General features: G+C 35.3%; 1 protein-coding gene across 1 annotated transcript; it reads right to left on the bottom strand.

Moving 5' to 3' along the window:
- Positions 1–4,085: 4,085 nt before the first annotated feature.
- Positions 4,086–22,766, bottom strand: LOC100927049 (zinc finger protein 260-like). The gene is made up of 5 exons (XM_012540485.2): positions 22,682–22,766; positions 19,522–19,712; positions 14,873–14,996; positions 14,287–14,382; positions 4,086–6,510 (listed from the first exon to the last, which is right to left on the bottom strand). Exons 2-5 carry the CDS (start codon positions 19,552–19,554, stop codon positions 4,601–4,603), a joined length of 2,163 nt encoding a protein of 720 aa, XP_012395939.1. The 5' UTR covers positions 19,555–19,712; positions 22,682–22,766; the 3' UTR covers positions 4,086–4,600.
- Between the last annotated feature and the right edge of the window lie 2,168 nt (positions 22,767–24,934).

Here is a 24,934-nt window from a genome sequence, read left to right as displayed (position 1 = left end):
ACTCTTTGTTAAAGTATGGCTCTATTTCCAGGGTGGAGAGTGCATTGTTCCAAGCTTCCAGGGTTTTGTGCAGTAGATTCAGAAATGCTTCTAGGATTCCGACCACAAACACTCTTTTCTTCCTAGGAACTGTTAGATCTGTCCCTGCACCACTGTAGCTGTAAGATCTAGTGAGCTGGTCGAAGCTGGGGTTCTCCTAACAAGGGCTGAGTTGGGACTGCACACCAGACTCCGACCCATTGCCACAGACACTCTCTGCTGATTTTCTGAGTCCTCGCTGGTCACTATGGGCCTAGAGGTCCAGAAACCTCCAGGACTGCTGTTGATTCAAAGGTCCCACCTCATTAATGCCGGGGTCTATGGCTGGGTCCAGGACTGAGACTGGGGCTGGGTCCAGGGCTGTATCACCATGCCCTGCACCAAGACTGCATGCTAGCTTCCCACCCCAATGTCATTGATCTTTTCTTCTGAGCTTCTAAGTTGTCTTTTGCTGTAACATGTTCTACTGTCTTTTGCGGTGTTTGGATGCTCTAAAATTTGTTTAAAGTCCTTATTTAAAGGAATCTGGAGCAGTTTAGGGGAGAGGCTGGACAAGTTCCTACCTTTATTATCCATCTTGGCTCCATTCCCTATATTATTTCTTAAACTGGTCTTGATTTCTGAGAGGCCTGTAATTCTTAAATTATCTCATCAAATTCTATCTCTATAGTCAGTAAATCTGCTTTATTATCATTCACATATTCTTCCAATATAATTGTCTTTGGGTTCTATTTTATTAAACTTCTTCCATTAGTTTTGAATCTCAAATCTGTTATTTGCTTTTCTCAGAGCCTCTGTTTTAGAGAATATCTCTGTAGTATTCAATATCTGTTCTAATTTCTTTTTTTATTTCTTCTTTAAAAGTTCTGTCACCATTCCAACTGCCATCCTTACATGTTATTTTAATTCTTTTGCAAACCATTTTGCAATCTCTTGGTTTTTTCCCCCATTGTTTCTGGAGATCCCAAAGAATTTAGCATTTTGCTTTTTCATTCTTTGGGGGCTCTTCACTTAAAAAAAAAATTAAACATTCTGTGGGAATCTTTTCCACATTGTTTACTCATTTTTTCCATTTCAATTTCCAATTTCCATTTCAAAACCCTGAGTTTTAAAAACAGAATCTCATTAAGGCCTTGAGCTCTCACCCAACTTTTTTCAGCCTTTTTGCTTCTCATGCCTTTTTATGAATTTCAAAAATATTTGCAAAAGTTTTCCCTGGATTTTTTTGGACATCTTCACCTACAGCTGCTTTTTTCCTGTCTAGACCTGGAGGATTTCAATAAGTTTCTTAAATTTAAGAGAACAGTTAAGGTATTTCTACCATAAGAACACTCCATGAGAAGATGACTTTTAAATGGTTTTAATTAGTTCTTATTTATAGCTGTAAATACAGAAGAAAAATGTTGTATCTTTTGGTAGGAGAGGCTGAGTGCCTTTTTCCCTAACTCAATTCCAAGCTACTTGTACAATAAGAGTTGTGGGATGAGTCTTTTTGGTAACATTTATTATACTGAATATGCCTGGTCTTAGTGAGATTCTTTTGGACCTTGATAATGAAATAATGATGAGTGAGCTTTACTGGTCACTTAGGGGCCACAGACTGTGATTGGAAACCAGATCAAGGAGCTTTCATTTTGAGGTCAAATCCAGATTTTATTATCAGAGTGAACTCAATTTACTTTACCTTCCTAAACAGCAATAAACAATTTAAACAAAACTATCTTCTATCCTTAAGTCCCAAGAGTAGCAATTAAACCACATAATATTTATGGTCCCTTCCATTTCTAGCCTTGCATGATTGAATTTCAGACTAAGTGGAATAATATTATTTCAACCTATCTAGGCCTAAGGGTAATTAATTGATTCCTTATAAGAATGTTCAAATGAGTACTTTACATATTAAGTATCATCCTTCTACAAGAAGAAAACTATAAGAATTACTAGTTTTACTAAAAATATTTCCAAAAAAAAATCTCATCCAAATCGTATATTAAACCTTGCATTGATAAATCAACCAATCAAAACCTTTTTTAAATATCTATAGTCTCTCCGTTACTATATTAAACATTAGAGAACCACAAAGAATGAAACAACCTTTACTGAAGGGAGTTATTTGCTATTGCCTCAATTGTCACTTAAGGATAGCTTGTACTAAACTTGGAATCAAAAATGTGAAAGTTTGAGTCCTGTCTTAGACACTTCCTGGTATAGTCCAATGCCTTAACCTTTCTGGGCCTGTTTCCTCACTTGTAAGATTCCTTCCAACATGATCCTAAGGAAGTATAAGATGTTTTGTAAATTGTTTCAGGTCAAGGGTTTCCCAAATACTAAATCCTTCTCATAAATTCTCACATATATATCTGTGTATACATTATATATATGTATGTATGTATGTATGTATGTATGTATCTGTCAATGCTTTATTTCAGACTGAAAGATTTCTAATATTTATTACAATTAAAAAATTACTCTCTAGTATGAACCAACTCAATCTTTAATGTTTTGTTTTCAGTTTTTTAAAGTGTTAATGATTTTGTGTTCACATTTAACATACTTATAAATGAACCCCATTCAACAAGGTCTCTTGTAACACAGTAAAACAATTTAGGAAAAGTAATAATGAGTGACCTCATCTGAAAGTGATTACAATATTCCATACAATATCCATATTCCATACAGTATTCCAAAATACATTTTTGTCTGTATTACCAAAAAAAAAAAATCATTCTGTACTTTAAATCCATCACCTCTCTGTCTAAAGGTTGATGATAGATTTCATTATATGTCTTTAGAAATCATGAATGTACAAATATTGAAAATAGTTCTTACAGCTTTTAAGGTTGTTTGTCTTTACAAGATGGTTAATGAATAACTTCTGATTCTGCTTATTTCATTCTTCATACATTTACAAAAAATTTTTAATTGCTCATTTTTATATTAATATTAAAATATAAATTATTCTGGTTCTTCTCATTTCACCCTGCATTTGTTCATAGAAGCATTTCCAGATCTCTTTGAAATCATTTATTTTTCTCATTTCTTAAAACACAAGCTATTCCATCACATTCCTATATCACAACTCATTCAGCCACTCATCAATTTATGGGCACCCCTTTAGTTTACAGGTTTTTGCCACGTAAAAAAAAAGTGCTATATTTTTATACATGTTTTTTTTTTCCTTTCTTTGAACTTGTCTATATAGGTCTAACATGGCATAGCTGTATAAAAGGGCACACACTGTTTTGTAACATCTTGTGTATAAATTAAAATTTGCTTTCCAATTAGTTATATCTATTCATAGATCTATCAACATTGTATTCCTGTTTCCTTAGAATCCCTCTAATTTTTATCATTTCCATTTTTTGTCATCTTTGCTGCTCTGATGGGGTATGAGAATTGCAAATTTAAAAATTGAAGCAATTTGCATTTCTCTAATTAGAAGCATTTTTTTTTCAATTGGCAATAGGTAGCTTAGATGTTTTTTTCTGAGAAATACCTGTTTATATTTTTAGACTATTTATCAATTAGGAAATGGCTCCTATTCTTATTGGTGATTAGTTCCTTAGATTTTGGAAATGAGATCTTACAAAAACTATATGTAAAAGTTTGGCTTTTTCGCCCTCCCCATTTTCCTTTCAATCTTAACTTTGTTGGATTTATTTGTGCAAAAACTTTTTTTTTTTTTAGGAAATCAGAAATTTCTTCTGTGATCTTCTGTGATTTTCTATTCCATATTTGATTAACTTTTTTCCTATGCATAGATATAAGTAATTTTTATGTTTCTTTTATTTATAATTTATATACTGGATCTTATACCTATATGAAACTTATATTTGTATAACTTGTGAGGTGATATTCTAACTCCAAATTCTTCCATATTACTTTCCAATTTTCTCAGTAGTTTTTTGTCAAATAGTAAGTCTCTTATTTCAGTAGCTTGCCTCTGTGTTTATCAGATATGAAAGCTGTATATGAAATCTATTCTACTCTTTAATCTATTTTTTTAACCAGTATTAGATTTTTCATTGTTTATCCTGAAATTCTTGACCTTTTCCCCCCTCTATATGAATTGTTTTTATTTTTTCTAGTTAATTCTATTAAATAATTCTTTGGTTGTTTGACTTGTATGGTTGGAAAAACTCAAATTAATTGGTAAATAAAACCTCTCCTGATGCTTCAAATTAATACTTCAATTAATAACTTTCCCATCGTATATTATCCTGAAAATTTAGCTTTCTTTTCAGTATGGATCTTCTGCTTCATGGTGAGCTGTGCCTGAATATTCATTTTGATAGTCAATAGTTTTCTCCACCATGAATTTTATTATGTGCAATAAAGTATGGACTTTGGGATCTTCTACCTTCAGTATATTCAAAAGGTTTTTTTCTACAGTAACAATTCCCTAATATCGTATAAGGTTTCCGTTTCATTTGAAAATTTTTCCACACTACACTGAAAAGTTTTCTCTTCCATAGGAATTATCCTGTGTTCATTAAGGAATATCCTCTGACTTAAAGCTTTCTTGCATGAGCAAAAATTATCTGATGTCATTGGGCATGGATTATTGACAAACACTTTTTTTGCATTTCTTAAATTCAAAGGGCAAACCATTTGTATGGATTCTCTTATGGGTTTTAAGATTTCCCTTCTGGCTGAAGGCTTTTCCACATTCATTACATTTAAAGGGTTTCTCCCCAGTGTGAGTTCTCTTATGAGCAGTGAGGCCTCCCCTCTGCCTGAAGGTTTTTCCACATTCATTACATGTATAGGGTTTTTCTCCAGTATGAATTCTTTTGTGTGTATAAAGTCCTCCTCTCTGACTGAAGGCTTTTTCACATTCATTACATTTATATGGTTTTTCTCCAGTATGAATTCTAATGTGTTTATTAAGATCTCCCTTCATGCTGAAGGCTTTTCCACATTCATTGCACTTAAAGAGTTTCTCACTATGATGAATTATTTTATGTGTCCTAAGGCGTCTCTTCTGATTGAAGGTTTTGCCACATTCATTGCATCTATAGGGAGTCTCATCAGTATGAACTCTCTGGTGTTCTACCAGGAATATGCTGTACTTGAAGCTTTTGTTACATTCCTTACAAGCAAAGGGTTTCTCTCCATTATGGGTTATTTTACTTTTATTTAGATTTCTCTTTCTGTTGAAGACTTTTCCACATTCATTCTTTTCAAAGGGTGTTTCACCCATATGCACTCTCTTATGTGTTTTAAGGTTTCCCTTCTGGCTGAAAGCTTTTCCACATTCATTACATTTAAAAGGTTTCTCTCCAGTATGAATTCTCTTATGTGCACTAAGACCTCCCCCTTGCCTGAAGGCTTTCCCACATTCATTACATTTATAGGGTTTTTCTCCAGTGTGAATTCTCTTATGTGCCTTAAGGCATCCCCTCAGGCTGAAGGTTTTTTCACATTCACCACATTTATAGGGTTTTTCTCCAGTATGAATTCTCATATGTTTAATAAGCTCTCCCTTCAGGATAAAGGTTTTTCTACATTCACTGCATTTAAATAGTTTCTCACCAGGATGAATTATTTCATGTAAATTAAGGCTTTGCCTCTGGCTAAAGGTTTTTCCATATTCATTGCATTTATAGGGTGCCTCACCAGTATGAATTTTCTGGTGCTGCACAAGGAATGATCTATATCTGAATCCTTCTCCACATTCATTACATTCAAAGTGTTTCTCTCCAGTATGAGTCATTTTATGTCTACTTAAGCTTCCTTTTCGGTTGAATGCTTTTCCACACTGATTACATATATAGGGTTTCTCTCCAGTGTGGATTATTTGATGCTGTACAAGATATGAATGGTATCTGAACCCTCTTCCACATGCATTACATTCAAAGTGTCTCTCTCCAATATGAGTTTCTATATGAGCATTAAGGTTTCCTTTCTGGTTGAACTTTTCCCCATATTCAGTACACTCATATAGTTTTTTTCTTATATGATTGCTTCGACATATAGTAAAGCAAGAGATATTTCTGAAAGGTTTTCCAGATTCATTACACTTATTACTATGAGTATTTGTTTTGTGGTAATGAATAAGTTTTGACTGATAACTGGAAGGCTTTCTGTATTTATTATGCTTATGACGTTTTTTCCCTAAGGAGGTTCTATTATGTTTAATAAGATCTGAAAATTGTTTGAAACTCTTTCCAACTCTATTAGACTTGGGGAGACTTTCTCCTGTAGGAACTCTCTCATTTTCAAGATTTGCCCCCAAAACAAGTTGTCTACCAAATATATTCCATTTATGACTTGTAGCCACCTGCCTAGATTGCTTCTCCTGTTTTCCTCTTTGCCTCTCTAACCAGACATCATTATCCCATGCTTCTCCCAACGTGGAATCCCAGGGACCATTCTCTGTAATTCTTTCTTTGGAAGATCCTCCTATACAGATACCCTGCTTTGGAGTTGACTTCTTAGTCTCACATCTTGTCTTCTGAATAAAGGAATCTGAAATCAACAAAAAAGTATCATTACCTATTATTTCCTGTGTTAGAAGAAATCAAAATGATATATTTAAGATTATGTCTTCTCTTTCTAAGAGAATGGTGATATGAAGAGGGATTAATAGGTAAAGATACAATAACAATAGGTGTTCAAAATGTAATAAATTCCAGAGTATTTAAAACATTTGTAGATGTCATCAGAGTAGCAATTCTTAGATAATTCTTTGGAAAAAGTCAGAATGACCAGAAAGGGAAAATAGATTCTGGAAATTACAGAATGAAAGGACTGAACATAACATCTAGCAAAATTCATGAGTAAACACATTAATTGTAAATACTTAGAGTATTGATCTCTAAGTATCAATTCCATAAAAAGAGATTGTGTAGAAGCAATCTCCTTCCCTTTACTTATCAGATATCTGGACTACTAGATAAGAGAATACTACAGATTTAGATATCTAGTTCTTAATAACCTTTCTGGCAAATAATCTTTTAAAAAATTTTTATTATTTTTATTTTTCCCAGTTATATTAAAAAGTTTTTAACATTCATTTTTTTAAAACTCTTGAATTCCCTGATTCTCTCCCTTTCTTCATCCCCACTAAACCCCACTGAGAATGTAAGCAATTAATTATAGAGTATACATGTATAGTCTTATTCACAACATTTCCATAACAGTCATGTTGTGAAAGATAACAGCCCAAAAAACAACCACCACCACCCAATCCTCAAGAAAAGCAAAGAAAGATTAAAATGTATGTTTAAATCTGTATTTAGACAGCATCAGTTCTTTCTCTGGGTATGGATTGCATTTTTCATTTTAAGCTGCTCAACTTTTCTTGGATCATTCATTGTATTGCTGAGAACAGTTATGTCATTCATAGCTGATCACCTTATAACATTGCTGTTACTTTGTACACAGTACGTTTCATGTTGCATCTTCCAAATTCTTCTGAGAGCATCCTGCTCATCACTTCTTATAGTAAAACAGTATTCCATCATAATCACATACCATAATTTATTCAGCCCTTCCCCAGTAGATGAGTATCCACTCAATTTCCAATTCTTTGTCCCCCCCAAAAAAAAGCTGCTATAAATATTTTTTGTGTGTATAGGTTTTTTCTTTTTTTAATCCCTTTTGGAATACAAATCTAATAGTGATATTGCGAGATCAAAGGATATGTATGGTCTTATAGCCCTTTGGGCATAATTCCAAACTGTTCACAGTTGATTCAGAGCATAACTCTGTGAACAGTGCATTAATGTCTCATTTTTGCCACATCCCCCCCAACACTTATCATTGTCCTTTCCTGTCCTATTAGCCAATCTAACATGTATGTAGTAGTATTTCAGAAAATTTTCTTTTTGCATTTTCATTTATCCAATCACTTGTGAATTAAAACTTTTTTCATTTGGCTATAGATAATTAAGATTACTTCAACTAAAAACTTCTAATCATTTATCATTTAGTGAATGGCTCTTATTTTTATAAATGTGACTTGAGTTCTCTATATGTTTGAGAAATACTTTATCAGAGAAACTTCCTTCAATTTTTCTCACAATTAGTCTTACTAATTTTATTTGTCATTTATTCCACTCTCTCTCACATTGTCCCCCTTCAAGTGGTTTGCTTCTGACAACCCAATGTAAACCCTTCTCTCCCCCTCCCTCCCAATTCTCTTGTCTTCTCCTTCTACTATCCTAGAGGGTAAAATAGATTTCTAAATACAATTGAGTATGTATGTTATTGCCTCTCTGAGCCAATACTGATTAAATAAGGTTCACTCACTCCTTCATGGCCACAACTCAGTCATGACCCCATACTTACCTGGTTCAGAGAAAGCAAAACAGTAGTGGAGGACTTCCATTTCCCAGAATCAAACCAATAATTTTTAAATTATCTCTCCTGTATTTATTTTCCAATTCAGTTGTTTGTCCAATGACATGTTTTATGTTGTCTTCTATCTTTTTTCATTCTTTTGGTTTTGTTTTGTTGTTTCTTCATTTTCAGCTTCCATTTGCTCAATTCTAATCTTTAAGGATTTATTTTCTTCAGTGTACTTTTATACCTTCTTTTTCATTAGTTCAATTCTACCTTGAAAGGAATTGCTTTCTTCAGTGCATTTTCCTCACAATGTGCTCAGTTTTACTCTTTAAGGAGCTTTTTCCTTCAGTGAATTTCTATATCTCTTTTCATTTGGCCAGTTCTGCTTTTTAATGCATTCTTCTCCTCATCAGCTTTTTATTCTTCCTTTAACGTTTGAACTAATCTGTTTTTTAAGATATTATTTTCTTCGGTATTTTTTGTGTCTTACTTACTAACTGTTGACTTGTTTTTCATGATTTTCTTGCATCACTATCCTTTCTCTTTCCGGTTTTTTTTCCCACCTCTCTTACTTGATTTTCAAAATTATTTTTGAGATTTTCCATGGCCTGAGACCAATTCATATTTTTCTTGGAAGTTTTGTAAATTGGACCTTTGACTTTAATATCTTCTGAGTGTGTTTTCATCTTCCTTATCATCATAGTACTTTTCTATTATCAGGATATTTTTCTGTTGTTTGCTCATTTTTCTAATCTATTACTTGACTTTTAACTCTTTTTAAAGTAGAGTTTTGTTTCCAGGGTGAATGGTACATTGTCTCAAGCTTTAGGGGTTTTGTGCAGCTGTTTTCAGAAATACTGCAAGGGACTATTCAGTTTTCAATTCTTCCAAAGTGGTATGATCTAAGAAGAGGAGTTTCTACTATTTCCTAGCCCAGCATCTGGTATGTGAGTGACCACAAGCACTTTATTCTGGAGTGTCTGCTCCACTGGGGCTGCAAGCTCTGTTGTGCTAGTACTCCTCTTCATCATGGACTACAACCCAGATTTGGTATGGACAAAGCAGCAGTGTCCTGCCTCAGTGCTAGCAAAGAACATTTCCTTCTGACCAGTTATTTAACCACTGTCGCAACCTGAAAGCTCCAGAAGTTGCCACCAAGTCAGTATCCTAGAGGCCTGTTCCTGATTTGTTGGTGGTCAAGGCTATACTGGCGTGGCCCACAGTGAATTGTGCTCTACTCCTACCCTGGTGCAACAGACCTCCACACCTGACCCTCCAAGCTGTCTTGAGCTGGAGAATTGTTTTGCTTCACCATATTATGTGTTCAGTAGTTCTAAAATCTGTAGAGTCATTATTTAAAGGTATTTGGACGGGTTTGAGTAAAAGCTCAGCTGAGTCCCCACCTTTATTCTGTCATCCTGACTCCACTTCTTGTTGATCAAGATCTTGTCTTTATCATTAAGATGAAGAAATGCAAATTGGAAAGTATATGCCAGTCGATTTATAAAAGCGTAAGTAACCTTATCCCAAAAGAGTTTTGAATAAGGAGTTGTCACCCTGGAGAATATTCTCTAGTTTTATATCTTTGAACTGGCTCTACCCAATTCAATGTTTATAAACAGTTTTGATAAAATTAAAGGGGGCACTCTTCCCAATGCTGCTATTGGCACAGAAGTAAGTGAGATAACTAATATAGTAAATGAACAAATCAGAATTATATAAAAAAAAAAAGATAAAAGAATGGACAGGAGACAATATGCAATTTAATTAGCAGAAATTTAATTCCTGCAATTAGCACATTAGCTGAACAACTATAGGATTGGAGAAACTTGGCTAGATAATAGATCCTGTTTAAACAACTGGGGATTTTAGTTGACAAGTTTAATTTGGACTAACATTAAGAATCGGTTCCTCAGCTACGCCCAGAGAAAGAACTCTGGGAGATGACTAAAAACCATTACATTGAATTCCCAATCCCTATATTTATGCACACCTGCATTTTTGATTTCCTTCACAAGCTAATTGTACAATATTTCAGAGTCTGATTCTTTTTCTACAGCAAAATAACGGTTTGGCCATGTATACTTATTGTGTATCTAATTTATATTTTAATATATTTAACATCTACTGGTTATCCTGCCATCTGGGGGAGGGGGTGGGGGGTAAGAGATGAAAAATTGGAACAAGAGGTTTGGCAATTGTTAATGCTGTAAAGTTACACATGCATATAACCTGTAAATTAAAGGCTATTAAATTAAAAAAAAAAAAAAAAAAAAAGAATCGGTTCCTGTTATTCTCATTCCACCTGTGTGGACAAAGAGAGATATCAATTAAATATAGTAAGGTAGACTTGGAATTGGACCCAAAGAGAAGTCATTAATATTTTAATATCAACATGGAGAATGTTTTCTAATGAACTGTCTTAGAATAAACCCCTAACTCTTGGTTGCTTACCATTTCAACCAATGCCATAATGAAAGCATAAATAAAATGTTTCTCAAATATGAAGACAACAAGCTAGAAGGAGTATCTAACATGAAAGATGAAAGTTAAGATCCCAAGATATCTTTATAGGGTAGAACTCCAAGCTCAATTTAAAGAATTTAAATACATTAGGGATAAAGGTAAAATTCTGGTTTTAAACATCAACAATCAACTATAATGTGAAGGAATTATGGATACCCCATTGAATTCACACACAAAAAAAACTATGCTATTTGAAAAAAATGATTGTGGTTTTAGAAATATTAAGGATAATAGTCAAAAGGAAATACCCTATTATTATGTACAATTACGGAAGTGGTGGACCAGTGAATGTACAGGACAACAGATGTGGATTTACAAATTTAATTCTCTTAAACTCTTAAAATAATCCACTCACTATGTACAAAGCACTAACATTCTACTAGGGAGAATATAATGTACGTATACAGATAAATAAATACAAGATAATTTAAGGAGGAGAGAACTTGAATAACTGAAATAACTGAGGAAAGTTTCAGGGAGAGAGTAATTTCTGATTTTTGAAAGAACATAGGAATTCTGAGAGGCAGAACTGACAATAGAGTGCATTCCAGACAAGGGTGATAACTTGTAGGAACGCCAAGAGCCCACACATGGTATAACAGCTTTATTATCTTTTCCCAAAATAGCATTCTTCCCTCCCCACTCTCTCCCTTTCTGACCATGGGATGTCTTCTTTTAAGCTTTCTTCCCCTATATACAAAACATTACTAAGTCCTTTTCATTCTTCCTGCATTGTAACTATCTTGGATTTACTTGTTCTCCTAATTCTCTATAGACAGCACTCATTTCATATCTTTTTTTTTAATTCAACTTTATTTTATTTTCAGTTCCAAATTCTCTTTTTTCCCCACACCCCTCTGAGAAAGCAATAAGTACTATACATGTATTACCTATATCAGATTGCTTGCTATTTTGGGAAGAGGGAAAATTAAGGGAGGAAGGGAGATAAATTTTGAAACACAAAATCTTACAAAAATTAATATTTAAAACTATCTTTACATGTATTTGGAGAAACTAAAATACTATAGAGAAGGCAAGAACTACAAAACCTATAATAAATATGTATATAGTCATGTAAAACACTTTTGTGTGTTAATCCTATTTTCAAAAAAAAATGAGGAAGGAAAAAATATGTTTCATTCTACTTCATTCATGGGAAGAGCAAGCCACCTACTCTCACTGGAACATAAGAGTGAGAAGAGAAATAATGTATGATAATGCTGGAAAGGTGGTTTGGAGTTAGACAATAGAAAGCTGTAAATGCCAGGCAGAAAAGCTTATAGGGAGCCACTGAAGGTTTTGTTTATAATCAGATCTCTCCTTTAGGAAGATAACAATGTGATGCATGGATAAGAGAAGTCAGACTCTGGACCCAGAAGAGTAGTTAGGATATGAGGAGAACAGAGAGTAGATCTCTCTGTTCTTTATAGAGCTTCACTCTGAGGTCAAGCAGAAAGAGTTTAATCCTACTTTCACATGACATACTTTCAAAGATTTGAACAGCTATTCTCACCTCTAAAGTCTTCCCTTTTCCAAGTTAGACATTGCCATTTTCTTCAACTAAGGCTTGTATCACATTCTGGCAGTCCAAAATTCTGGCAGTTTTTTTGTTCTGAGGTTGTTGTTTTTGTTTTTGTTTTTTGTTTTGTTTTGTTTTTGCGGGGGGGGGGGGTGTTGGGTATTGGGAAAGGTTGTCTTCCTTGCAATAGGCTCTTTGCTTTAGCTGTATCTTCTCCTATCTGGCAGTCTCCCCCTTTTCTACAATGACCAATATCTGGAATCTTCCACATTAGAATCTACCCATGACATGAGAAGTCAGTTCTCTCTCCCCATAAACCCCCTGACCTTAATCTGCAGTTGCCCTATTGTATGAGAATGGATCTCAGAGTCTCATACTGAAAGTCCCACACTTAGTGAAGAGAGCCTGGTATATTCTGGAAGAACAAGGAATGCAAGGAAGCCAGTCACACAGTTAAGGACATCCTTCTTCCCTATCTGTCATCTTAAAAGCAGTGCAGCCAAGACCTAGTGACACCTCTCTGCTGAAGATCCCAGTGTGTCCAATGACAGTGATCCTTCTACATCCCGCCCCTTACACTGTGACAGTTATTTCCTTATATCTCTCACCTACAATTCAGATGTAGCTACCTTATTAATTTGCCCCTCCTAGACCAATTCCCTTGACTCCCAAAGCCCTTGGATACTTCCAAGTGAGTCTTATGCCTTCTCTTGTGCACACTAAAATGTTTTCATTATAAAACTTTCATATTTTCTGAATTACTGGCCCATTTTCCACTTCTTTGAAGACCCCTAAGGATCTGCAATATATAGAAACAATCAAGATCTTCCATCATTCCACATCTGATTTTCTTCCTCTGATTGTGCTCCATCTTGTCAGTGTCCTTCCTAAAATGGATGCCCACAATTGAACACAATATTCCACTTGTGGTCTGCGCAAGGCAGAGTCCAATGAGCCCCTCACAGAATCCCAAAGCAGGAAGGGATCCCAGAGGCCACCAAGTCCAACCTAAACCAGACTGAGAATCCTGTATGAAATCTCCCCAAGAAGTGTCACGAGGTGAAACGTGGCAGAGATGGAACAAGATGAAGATGTGAGAGAAAACTTTTGGGAAAAGCCATGGACTAGAGGAAGCCTCAGTCTGAAGCTCCATCATCATTCTAACCAGCCAGGTGACCAGAAACAAGACAAACCCCTTAAGGCTCAGCTTCCTTTACTATAAAATGGGAAGGTAGATGCAAGATTCACTTTACAAGGTAGAAAAGCACAGTGGAAGCTATAAAGTTCTATATGTATGCAAACCAGCACAAATATCATAGAGCTCCTTGCAACAGCAAATCATTCATAGAGCAATGACAGATTACAACATTTCAAGTAGGGAAAGAAATCAGAGTAAATGGAGATACATTGTAGATGATAATTTGGGAGTGGAGATTGAAATTTGGCATTGAAAAAAATGACAAGAAATTTCAAGCTAAATAAGACAGGAAATAAGATCAAGAAAAGCATCTTTTTTGTTATTTTAACTAGATGGTAAATTTATCTCTAAGAGCAGTAACAAAGGGTGATTAAAGATTCAAGACAGGGAGAAAATAAAAATAGTAAGAAGTAGGAAAAGATGCAATCTGAATCACAGGAGGAGGCATACACATCAAACCAAAGAAATGGTACTCCTCCACCTTTTTTTCCCCTCTCCCTCTCCCTTTCTCTCCCATTATCTCTCTGTCTCTGTCTCTCACTTTCTCTCCTTTCCTTTTTTTGAGAATGCACATGAGATCACAGGACAGGACTTGTGTGGGTCAGCTCCAACACTCCCCCATAAGTCTGAGATTGTTTTTAGGAGTTTCCTGTCCACCAGTTGATCTGCTGCTTCAAAGTAATCCCTATCTTTCTGTTCTTCAATCACTCACCTTCAAAAGAAAATATAGTTTCTTCCTCTTGCATCCATAGTGTTTCTGTTCTTTCCAGTTCAGAGATGATACTGGGTTTGAAAGCTGAAAGTTCTGCTAATAGAGAAATAAATGGGAAAATGCTGAATTCAGAGAAATATTGCATCAACCTTCCCTCTCTCTTTTTAAGAAACAAACAGATCATGTTAGTAAGATCCAGATAGTGGTAGAAAATATATCTAAAGGATGAAAACAAAGAAAACCAGTTCATTTTCATGATTTTCTGCTGTTTTCAATTATCTACAGTGTGGATCTTTAGAGGAGAAGTTTTGACTGGAATGAACAAACATTAGAGAAGACATAGCTTTGGGGGCAGCACAATAAAGCTGCTGATTTTCTAATTGTGCAAAACAAAGGTCTTTCAGCTTAGAAGAGAGAATAGAAACATCTTATCTCTGGCAGTCCAAAAATTTAGGAATCTCTCTCCATTATCTGTTTGTGAGACTTTCCCTGCACATCAAAAACCAGAAATTCCCCAGGCAATAGAAAATGAGAATGCAAAAACAACCCCACAGAAGATGATAAACCCAGGGAGAGAACACCTTACCCAGGAAGGCAAAATTCTCATAGTTCTCCAGCATCACTCTCCTAAACAGGTCCTTCTGGGCAGGGCCCAACAGCTTCCATTCCTCCCGAGTGAAGTCTACAGTCACATCTTGGAAGGTCAGGATCTGAAATATCAACACATGCTCACCTCAGGACCAACAAAGGAAAAACACAAGGAAGCCGTAAGGTATCAAAAGAGAAAAGGGAAGATTTCTCACAGCTTTAAGGGCTCTGAGTATCCATGTCAAATATTTTTTGAGGATTTCCTGTATACCATACTTCATACTAGGTTGAGGATGACAGAGAAAAGCTTACTTTATTGCTGAATCAACTTTACAAATCACCTCTTACTCTGAGAGGACAGTGAATCACACACTTATGTGTAAGAGTGGGGCTTTCTACCTCTCCCTCCTCAGTCAGTAAATATTTTTTAAGGACCTACTGTGTGCTAGGATCCACGCTAAGTGCTGGGAATAGAAAAGTCCCTGTCTTCAATCCAAAGAAGAGGGCCATAGGTGCAAACAAATAGAGGCAAACTAACTACAGATAGGACAAGTAAGGAATCATTAAGAGAGGGAAAGCACTGGAATTAAGTGAATATAAATACACACTTCTCTACTGAAACAATCAATCAAATGTAGATAAGTCCTTAATTTGGGAGGAATGAAGTGTCTTAATCATCCCATGAAAGCAGGGTGACTCCAAAAAGGAAATATGTCTTGACTGATTGAAGAGAATTAATCATTTTCCCTTGGGGCTATGGATAAAACAATGTATGAGGACAGGACTTTGTTCTATCTAACAGTGAAACAGTAAACCATCAGCAACTTTCAGGTTTAAAAAGACTTTGGGGCAGACCTTTGTACCTAGAGGGCAGCAAGGAAAGGGGAACGTTTCATGGAGTGTAATATTAATGCACATACACCCCCACCTCCCCAATGATCATCTGGAGAAACTGCTTACACCCTCTGCCTAAGACCTTGATTCTTACATGGCTTCACTGACCCTTGGTATAGAATTCATTCTATAGACTTAGATAAGAACATACCTCTCTTTAGTGGGAATACTAAAAGAATTCAGCAGCCATGCTTTTAGCATTTTACTTTTTGGCTAATACCAAGCTAGTGGTCCCCATGTCAAACAAACTTCATTAAGATATGTAAATTGTGGATGGTTATATATTTTTTAATTCCTCTGGGGCGACAGAAGACTTAATACATAAGCACCCAATTAGAGAGCATCTGTTATTAAGAAGTAAAGAATGGACAAAAGAGACTTTATCTTCCCCTCTTTTAAATCTAAAAAAAAAAGTGTTTAAATCATTTCTACCTGTAATTGAAGAAAAATTAAAACATTGAATTTAAATTTCTATTTTCATTTGGTCTAGAGGAGCTTCTTTTCCATGTATTTATTGATTCTCTTCAGTGACATTTCCAGCAAACACATAAGGACATCTTGGACTACAATTTCCAAGTATGGGGATTTCAGTACCCTTGATGGTGAAAAATGTTTGCTATAAAATCTTCTGTACCGCTTTTCCATTTCTCATCTCATTGATCTTTCTTCTAGTTTAATCTTTAAATGTTCCCCAAACTATTTTGCTTAATTAGCAAAGTTTCTTGCTAAGCTTTTAAAACTTTTTAAGGCAGTATTGTTCATCATCATCACTCCCCATCCTACTCTATGACATTTTACAAAAGAATTTATAACCCAGGAAATTAGATGGCAAGTGAGTAACAGAATGCAGGATCTGTAGTCAAGACCTGCATTCAAATCCTGTCTCATACTCTTATCAGGTGTGTGACCATAGTAAAAGTCATGTAACCAATCATTCAGAAATGACTTAAAAAACAAATTTATGTTAAGTTAAATAACCAGGACTAATAAAATAATATGCAGAATGTCTACCACAGTAAACAGAGCTGATTCCTGGTTTTCACCAGGGCAGCCCAGGTTAAATACTCGGCATGGGAAGATTTTGATTTTTTGTAGACAGTGAGGTAGCACTTAGGAAGTCAGGGCAGAGAGCTCCAATGGGAAGTGTGGATGCCATCTCAGACCTTTACAAGACAGGTCCTCTCTGCATCTGTTTCCTCATCTCTGAAATGAGGAGGTTGGACCTGATGTCTCTAAGGTCTTCTCCAGTTCCAAACCTATGATCTGATGAATGCTATGTGTGCAATAATTATCAAACTTGGCCCCAGAGACGAGATCTGCTTGAATTTAGTTCAATTCAATAAACACTATTTGTGTGACTACTAAGGGTCAGACATTGTGCTAAGCATTAAGGATACAAATAAGAAAAATACAGCTCTTGTCTTCAAGAAGCTTACAATCTAATGCAGAAACTAAAAATAAGGGGGAACAGAATTGAGGAACCAGGGGGCATATTGTTCTATGGAGTGGAAACCAAGCAGCTGCTGGTGAAAGAAGGAGTTACCAAAAGTTTGTGGGCCTTCTATAAAGGAAGGCTTTGGAAGGAGTTTAGTATTTTGTCCTCCAAGCCTCCAATCATGTGGGAAAGGTCACTGAGGATGAGCTGGAAAGGCACAGAAATGGGCACATGCATCTTTCTCTTATATTTGCAGAAATGAGAGACTGTAGGTGCGAAATACTGTATACACTGTCAGACTCAGCTGATCTGTTGCCTGGATTTCCTTAGATGCTTTTCTTCTTCTTTCTTTTTTTATTCTTTGTAACAAGAAATGGTTTTATGAATAGGGGAGGAGAAAAGTTCTTATTTGGAAATGAAGGTGCTATAACCACAAAATATGCCAATAAAATTAAAAAGAAAAGATAAAAACAAAATCCTAAACCACATTTCTCTTAGCTATGCAAAAAATGATTTTAAAAAATGCTTAGGAAAAAGCAGAATCCTGGGATTTGTGTTTATATGATCAAGAAGAGGAGGCAATTTAATTTAAAACACATTTATTAAATGAATAATATGAGTAAGGTACTATTCTGCTTTCTAGAATGTGAAAACAAAACCAAATAGTCTTTCGAGGAGCTTCCTTCTTACTGAATAAATGATTTACATATATTAGTATAAGCAAAATAAGTTCAAGACAGAATGAGAACAATTCAGAATATTAGAAAAGTTAGGTTACATGTAGTAAGTGGCAATTGGCAAACAATATTGTCAAAGAATTTAAGTATGCTATGACACAGAGACGAAGCAGGTAATCATTCTGGATATGAGAGATCACCAAAACAAAGGCAGAAATGGAAGGTGAAATGACATATACAGTTAGCCCTAGATCAGTACAACAGGAAGGGAATTTTTTGAGACAAGAATGTAAAATAGAATAGAGCCAACTATGAAGCAATTTAAGTTCCAGGCTGGTTTTTATATTTTATCTTAAGAGCAACAAAGAACAACTGGGAGCCACTAAAGATTTTTGAGTTGAATAGAGACACAGTAAATCATTAAGATTAAGATTGTTACACAAAAAGATAAAATGTATCTGCATTTGAAGTGGGAAGGATGGCTGTATGTTATGAAAAGAAATAGACTTCACCTTTAAAAACAATAAATAAGATGTTGATTTTTTTATCAAATAAAGAAGAAAAAATATAGTTGGCAATAAAAATTTGGGGAAACTAAATTGCTAGGTAATATGGAGAGTTCTGAATGGGAATCATAAGTAATATATTTGTTTCTCAAGCTCTCATGGGACCTGTACAAAAACTATGTCCTTTATAATAAAGAATTCATAATAAATGCAAATAATCAGAGACTATATTCTTTGTATACAATAATACAACAGAATTCTAATCAATAAATGAACAAAAAATGCAGGTTTAAAGAGAGACTGAAATAGTATCATCCCAAATAATTAGTTTGACTTAAGTCATAGAAACAAGAAAAAAATTCAAAGAAATGACAATCAAACAACATAACAAAATACCTAAAAAAATCTTCAGAGGAAAACTCATAACCCTGAATATATTAACAAAGGAGAAAATGAGAAAACTAATGAACTAAATGTGCAGTTTTAAAACTAGAAAATTCACAAATTAATAAACTCAAACCAATCACAAAAGAAGATTCTTTGAAACTTGAGGCAACAGATGCAAAGCTGAAAAAAATAAAAATTGATCTTGTAAATAAAGTCAATAAATATTTCTTTTAAAAAACTAAACAAAGGTGCATTGTATAATAACAGTTATTAAAAATTATTAGTAAATTATTTTATTATAGATAGCCTTTATGTGGTGTAACATGCTTTACAGAAAGTTAACAAAATCAAAACAGAATATGTAACAAAAGGAAAGGTAATTAAAAAATCATCAAAAACAGTCATACTTAATTATATTGCAAAAATACTGAAAACATAAATGAAATGAACTAAAAAAATGTAAATACAATTAAAAAAAAAAAACAGGAAACAGAAAGCCTAAATAAACCACTCAGAAAAACCCAACAGTAAGAAATTAACTACCACAAAAAAAAAAAAAGAAAAAACCTCCAGGTTCAAATGAATTTCTACCAAACTTTTAATAATAAATAATCATCCCTATTCTAAATAAACATCATTATAGGCACCATAACAAATTCTATGCAGCCATCACAGTCCTGATTCCTAAATAAAAAAGGGATAAAGTAGAAGATAGAGAGAGGGAAGAGAGGGAGGAATTCTAACTCACCTGGGATCTAGCTGTTAAGGTTCTAGAAATCATTCCTTCTTTTTCCTTAATTTTTCTTTCTTTGGGAAGAGCAGAATCTTGAGAACTGATGGACAAAAATGAAGTCAGGAGGAAAACAAATTCATCTTTGTAGCTTCCAAACCCATTAGGATGGAATTTCTCACATACCACTTGTATGTGATCTCTGAGATCTTTATGAGGAGAGAAAACAAAAGAAAGCCAGGATCAGAATGAAAGGAAGAGTCTCTAGACATAAGTTTTTAAGGTCAATACAAAAATGGAAAGTCAAGAAACAGTAGGAGGGTATCTAACTGCCTTGGCTGAGTTAAAATCTAGAGAAGGTCTAGAGAAACTGCATCTTTCTATACAGGAGAATTAAATCAGAAACTTAAACTATTAAGAAATCTTAGGGTTGGTTTTTTTTTTTTTCTTTAGACGGGTTCTTACCAATACAGATAGAGTTTCTTAGAAGTCTGTCTGCTCAAGACCTATTCATTAAGAACAGGCTTTTTAACACTACAATATTCAAGACAACACAGGGACTATATTTCTTTTCTTTAACTGAATCCCCAGCATTCAGTCACAGTGGCAATAAATGTTTATTGACTGACTCAATGGATCTTTTTCTAAAATGATAAATAGTATTTTTCAAAAATGAAGGGACAGCATTATCTGTAATGGGATTAAACTAGAGGCCTTTCCAATAATATCAGGTATAAAGCAAGGATGTCCATTGTCACCATTATTGTTCAATATACTACTAGAAAGTGGCAGCTGGGTGGCACAGTGGATAGAGCACCAGCCATCAAGTCAGGAGGACCTGAGTTCAAATCTCATCTCAGATACTTAACACTTCCTAGCTGTGTGACACTGAGCAAGTCACTCAACCCCAATTGCCTCAGCAATATATATATATATGTATGTATATATATATATATACACACACAGATATATGTATAAATACATATATCTGTGTATATATACATATATACTAGAAATATTAGCTGTAAGGATATGCTTTAAAAAAAAATTAGGAATAATCATAGGCAAGGTAAATAAAACAATTCACTTATTGCAGATGATATGATAGTTTACATAGAGAATTCTAGAAAATTAACTTTTTAAAATTGACACAATTAACTCACCAAAATTTTAGGCAATATAATAAACTCATTTATATCATCAGGATTATTTCTGTGAATTACCAACAAAATTCACCAGGAAATGGTAAAAAGAGATATTTCATTAAAAACAACTACAGAAAGTATTAAATACTTAAGAAACTACATGCCTGATTGGAATCATATGAATGCAAGCACAAAATAATCTGTATACTAATAGAGATCAAAATAATTGGAGAAATATTAATTCTACATGAGTGGCAATATAACAAAAATGACAACATTACCTAAATTAATCTATTTATTCAGTGCCATATGAATCATATTGCCAAAAACTTACTTTATACAACTATGGAAAACAACAACAAAATTCATTTAAAGAAATAAAAAGAGGCAGCTAGATGGTGCAGTGGAAAGAGTACTAGAGTCAGGAGGACCTGAGTTCAAATCCAGCCTCAGACACTTAAGGCTGGCTGTGTGACCCTTGGCATGTCACTTAACCCCAAATGCCTCACAAAAACAAAAACAAAACAAAACAAAGAAATAAAAGTCTAGAATCTCAAAGAAAATAATGAGAAAAGAAGTGGGAAAGAAGAGGACTTAGCAGAACCAGATCTCAAACAATACTCGGAACAATAATCATCGAAACAATTTAGTACTGATAAAGAAACAGAGAGGTCAATCAGTAGATTAGATCAGGTTTACAATAAACAGAAACAAACATAGTTTTACACAAATTAAAGATCCTAGTCATTAATGTAAGAACTCAATATTCAAGAAAAACTGTTGGGAAAACAGGAAGGCAGTCTGGAAAAATCAGGTATAGACAAACATTTCAGAAAATATACCATTCAAATACCATGTCATTCAAATGGATGTGATTTAAATAAAAAGGATGAAGGTAAATTGGAGACTCTGCAGCAAGGTTTTTGTTTTTGTTTTTGTTTTATATGTATATATATATATATAAACATCTAATTTTTAAGATACAGAGGGCACAACTTCTTCAAATTTTTCTACTCGTGACCTCTTTTCATCTGAGAAATTTTATGTGACTAGTATATAGACAAATAAAATAACATTTGCTGATAAATAACATTCAGTTACATAACCCCATTTGGGGTCACAACCTATAATTTAAGAAGCTTTGATAGAAGAAACTAATTCAAATTTATAAGAGTAAGAGCCATTCCCCAATCAACACATGGTCAAAGGACTTGAATAGGTTGTTTTTCAGAATCAGAAATACAAGCTAACAAATAGCTCTTTGAAGGCAGGGGATCTTTGTTTTTAATCTCCATCTGTATCCCCGGAGGTTGGGACAGTGCCTGGTACACAGGAGGTGCTTAATCAATGTTCACTGCCTGATTGTGGCAGTTAAGGCTAGGATACTGGGGATGCCCATCGATTGGGCAAGCTGTGGTCTCTGTACCGGGAGACAAGGTGGGGGAAGGAGGGCAGAGAAGCCTAAGAAGACCGGGAAGAGCTGGGAGGGGGTGGGAAGTGAGGAGGGGCTGGCAATGACGTCAGACCCCCAGGAAAAGCTTCATTGATTGGGTCCATATAAACTAAGCAAAGTCACAGGAGCCCAAGCCCATACATTAACCTCAGGGGGAGTGGTTGGGGGTGTATTTCCTGTAAATAGTTGTTTTTCTTTCTTCCTCGGAGGAGAAGGTGGAAGCCTGGGAACGAAAAAGAGTGGGTACTTTTTGTAAAAATAAAAATAAAAATTTAATTTAGAAAAGAAGGAAAGGCGTTCAGAGGCCCCAGAGCTGAATCCCCATCTCTTTAAAGAAAAGGAAACTGGGCCCCAGGAAAGTCTGAAGCCTCGGTAAGGAGACAGAGCTAGGAAGCAAGGGAGGCAGGACTTGAACCCATGTCCTGGCTCCACTGTGCTGTGCAGAGGGGGGTCAATATCTTCTATCAATATTGCCCTCCCGCTTTTCCTTTCCATCTTCCTCTCCAGCCGCAGACCCAGGGGTCCGCGGTCAAATACAGCCCCCTCACAATTCTAATGGGAATTAGACGTTCACACTCACCTGGACCCCTGGAGACCCAGTAAGGATGAAAAGCAGAAACCTTTAGACCGCACACACACCACTGCGCTTGCGCAGATAGACAATTGAACTACGACTCCCAGAAGCCTGTGGACTCCTGACAACCTAGCAGAGGACGGGGAATGACCGCAGCACGTGCCTGGATTGTTTACCTTGTGGTCAAGAAAGATTTTTCTCCCTGGGCCTCATGGAAAATGTAGTCCTGGAGCTACTTCAACGCAGGCGCACCACCCAATTCTCTAGGAAGGGCTCTATCTAATACGGGGAAAAAAGAATCGGAGTATGCACGGGAACCCGTCTCAGAGCGAAGAGATCAATGCCAGGGGATGCCAGAAGCCAGAGCTGCCCAGCAGAGTAAGAATTGTAAGCAACAGAACAAAAAAAGTGGCTAATAGGAGATTCAGACCCATGATAAGTACAAAAAAGAGCACTAAATTGATGTGTCTGAGTTTTGTCTCCAAGCACAAATGAATGAGCTGTCCAAGTACTGAAACTATTAGTTGGCTATGATTGCAAAACCTTTGTTAATGATTTTGAGAGATCACGAAATAGGTATTTCTGCAACCCAAATTAACTCAAGTTAGCTAAGAAACTTTAATCCTTTCACATTCCTTACGAAGTACAATTTAAGCTCATTAAATTGGCGTTCTAGGTAGGGGCTTCATAATCTGCTTTCAAGCTATTAGTTTTATTCCGCACTATTGTTTATTTACCCTAGGTGCTAGTCAAATTGAATTATTCCCAGGTTTTTTTTTTTTATTTGACCTTCTACCTGAAGATCTCTTCTCAAGTCTCCTTTGCCAGAGAGTCATTCTGCTCCCATCCACTAAATATGATCGTCTGCCAAAGCTAGTCTATCCTGAGTCCTTGTCTCTTCATGCTCTCCACTTAATCTCTTTTGGTCAATTGTCATATCTATGCTGATGGCTTCCAAGTTGATATATCTAGCCCTATTCAGTCTCTCCACCAAAATCTAGCCACTTGTACCAAAGGTCTGCCAGCTATCACCCATCAACATCTCAAACTCAACATGTCCAAAATGCAACTTACAATATTTCCTTTCAATCCCTTCCCATCTCCAGACTTCATTATTTCTGGAGAAGATGTCACCATCCTTCTTATGACTAGGGTTCACAATAAACTTTACTTTTATTTGCATATGTCTGCCCCTGCTATAATGAAATCTTCAAAAGATAAGGATTATATTGCTTTTTGGCTCCACGATTTCAATTGCCAGATCAGCACTTGGCATCAAAAATATTTAGGAAGTGCTTTCTGAGTTGGGCCGATTGCACTGAAATAACTGGATTATACTGCCATAAAAATTCAACTCTATTCCATTCTTTTACTTTTAAAGCCTCTCTCCTAGTTTATCATCTTTTGCCTGGACACTAGTGGTCTCTTAGTAGTCTCTCTGCTATCATTTCCACTGCTTCCAAATTAATATTCTTAAAACACAGATATGTTCATTTCACCCCAAAACTTTAGTGTTTTTCTTATATCTCTAGGATGACTACAAAAAAGAGTGGTATTCAAAACCTACAACTTTCTAGCCTTGTTTCAAATTATCCTATTCCATACATGATGGTCTTCCAGTAATCATTACTGTTAATGAAATGCACAGGCATTTTCCTTATGTCTACTCCTTACCCTCTAAAGTAGAGGTCTGATACTACCTCTGTTCTAAGCTGTACTGAGCATGTTTTCTTTTAATCTTTGTGGATTATTATTTATCATTTATTGATGTTGTTTGAACCTAATTTTATGTGATAAGAGATGGTTTAGACCCAGAACAACACCCTCACCTCAGTTACTCTCTAGCATGCTGGAGATTGCTACAAAGTATTTTGGGTTCCTCCAGGTCCTGGATCCACTCAAAACCATATCCAGATCTTGTTGGGATTCCTTTGATTTTGCACAATTTTTTAAAATGTTAATATTTACTTACATCCACTTCATTTTACCTTGTTTTCAAGTTATCCTCCCAGCAAAATTGCTTAACTGTGTATGTAAGGTTTGTATGTGTGAGGAGCCTCGTATAAAGCATATACAACATAAACCTTCCAGAGGCTAGAGCAATCCCTTCTTTCCTGTTCTCTTACCTCTACCAAAATGCCTAATAAATTTCTTTTCATTCTCTCCCTTCATCCTTTCTAGAGTTCCAAAACTAATCTTCCTCAGGATAATGTCACTCTTTTTCTCCAAAATTCAAAGCAGTTCCTTTTTGGATACTGA

Source organism: Sarcophilus harrisii, chromosome 2 (genome assembly GCF_902635505.1).
Source record: "Sarcophilus harrisii chromosome 2, mSarHar1.11, whole genome shotgun sequence".
In the NCBI taxonomy this organism is placed as follows: domain Eukaryota; kingdom Metazoa; phylum Chordata; class Mammalia; order Dasyuromorphia; family Dasyuridae; genus Sarcophilus; species Sarcophilus harrisii.
This window is presented reverse-complemented; position numbering and strand designations above follow the sequence as displayed.

Coding starts and splice junctions, on each gene's coding strand:
- LOC100927049 (XM_012540485.2), bottom strand. CDS start 19,554: ATGATTTCTAGAACCTTAACAGCTAGATCCCAG. Junction 14,997..19,521: donor CCTTAACAGCTAGATCCCAG/GTGAGTTAGAAT, acceptor TTGATATTTCAG/ATCCTGACCTTCCAAGATGT. Junction 6,511..14,286: donor AACTATATTTTCTTTTGAAG/GTGAGTGATTGA, acceptor TGTTGATTTCAG/ATTCCTTTATTCAGAAGACA.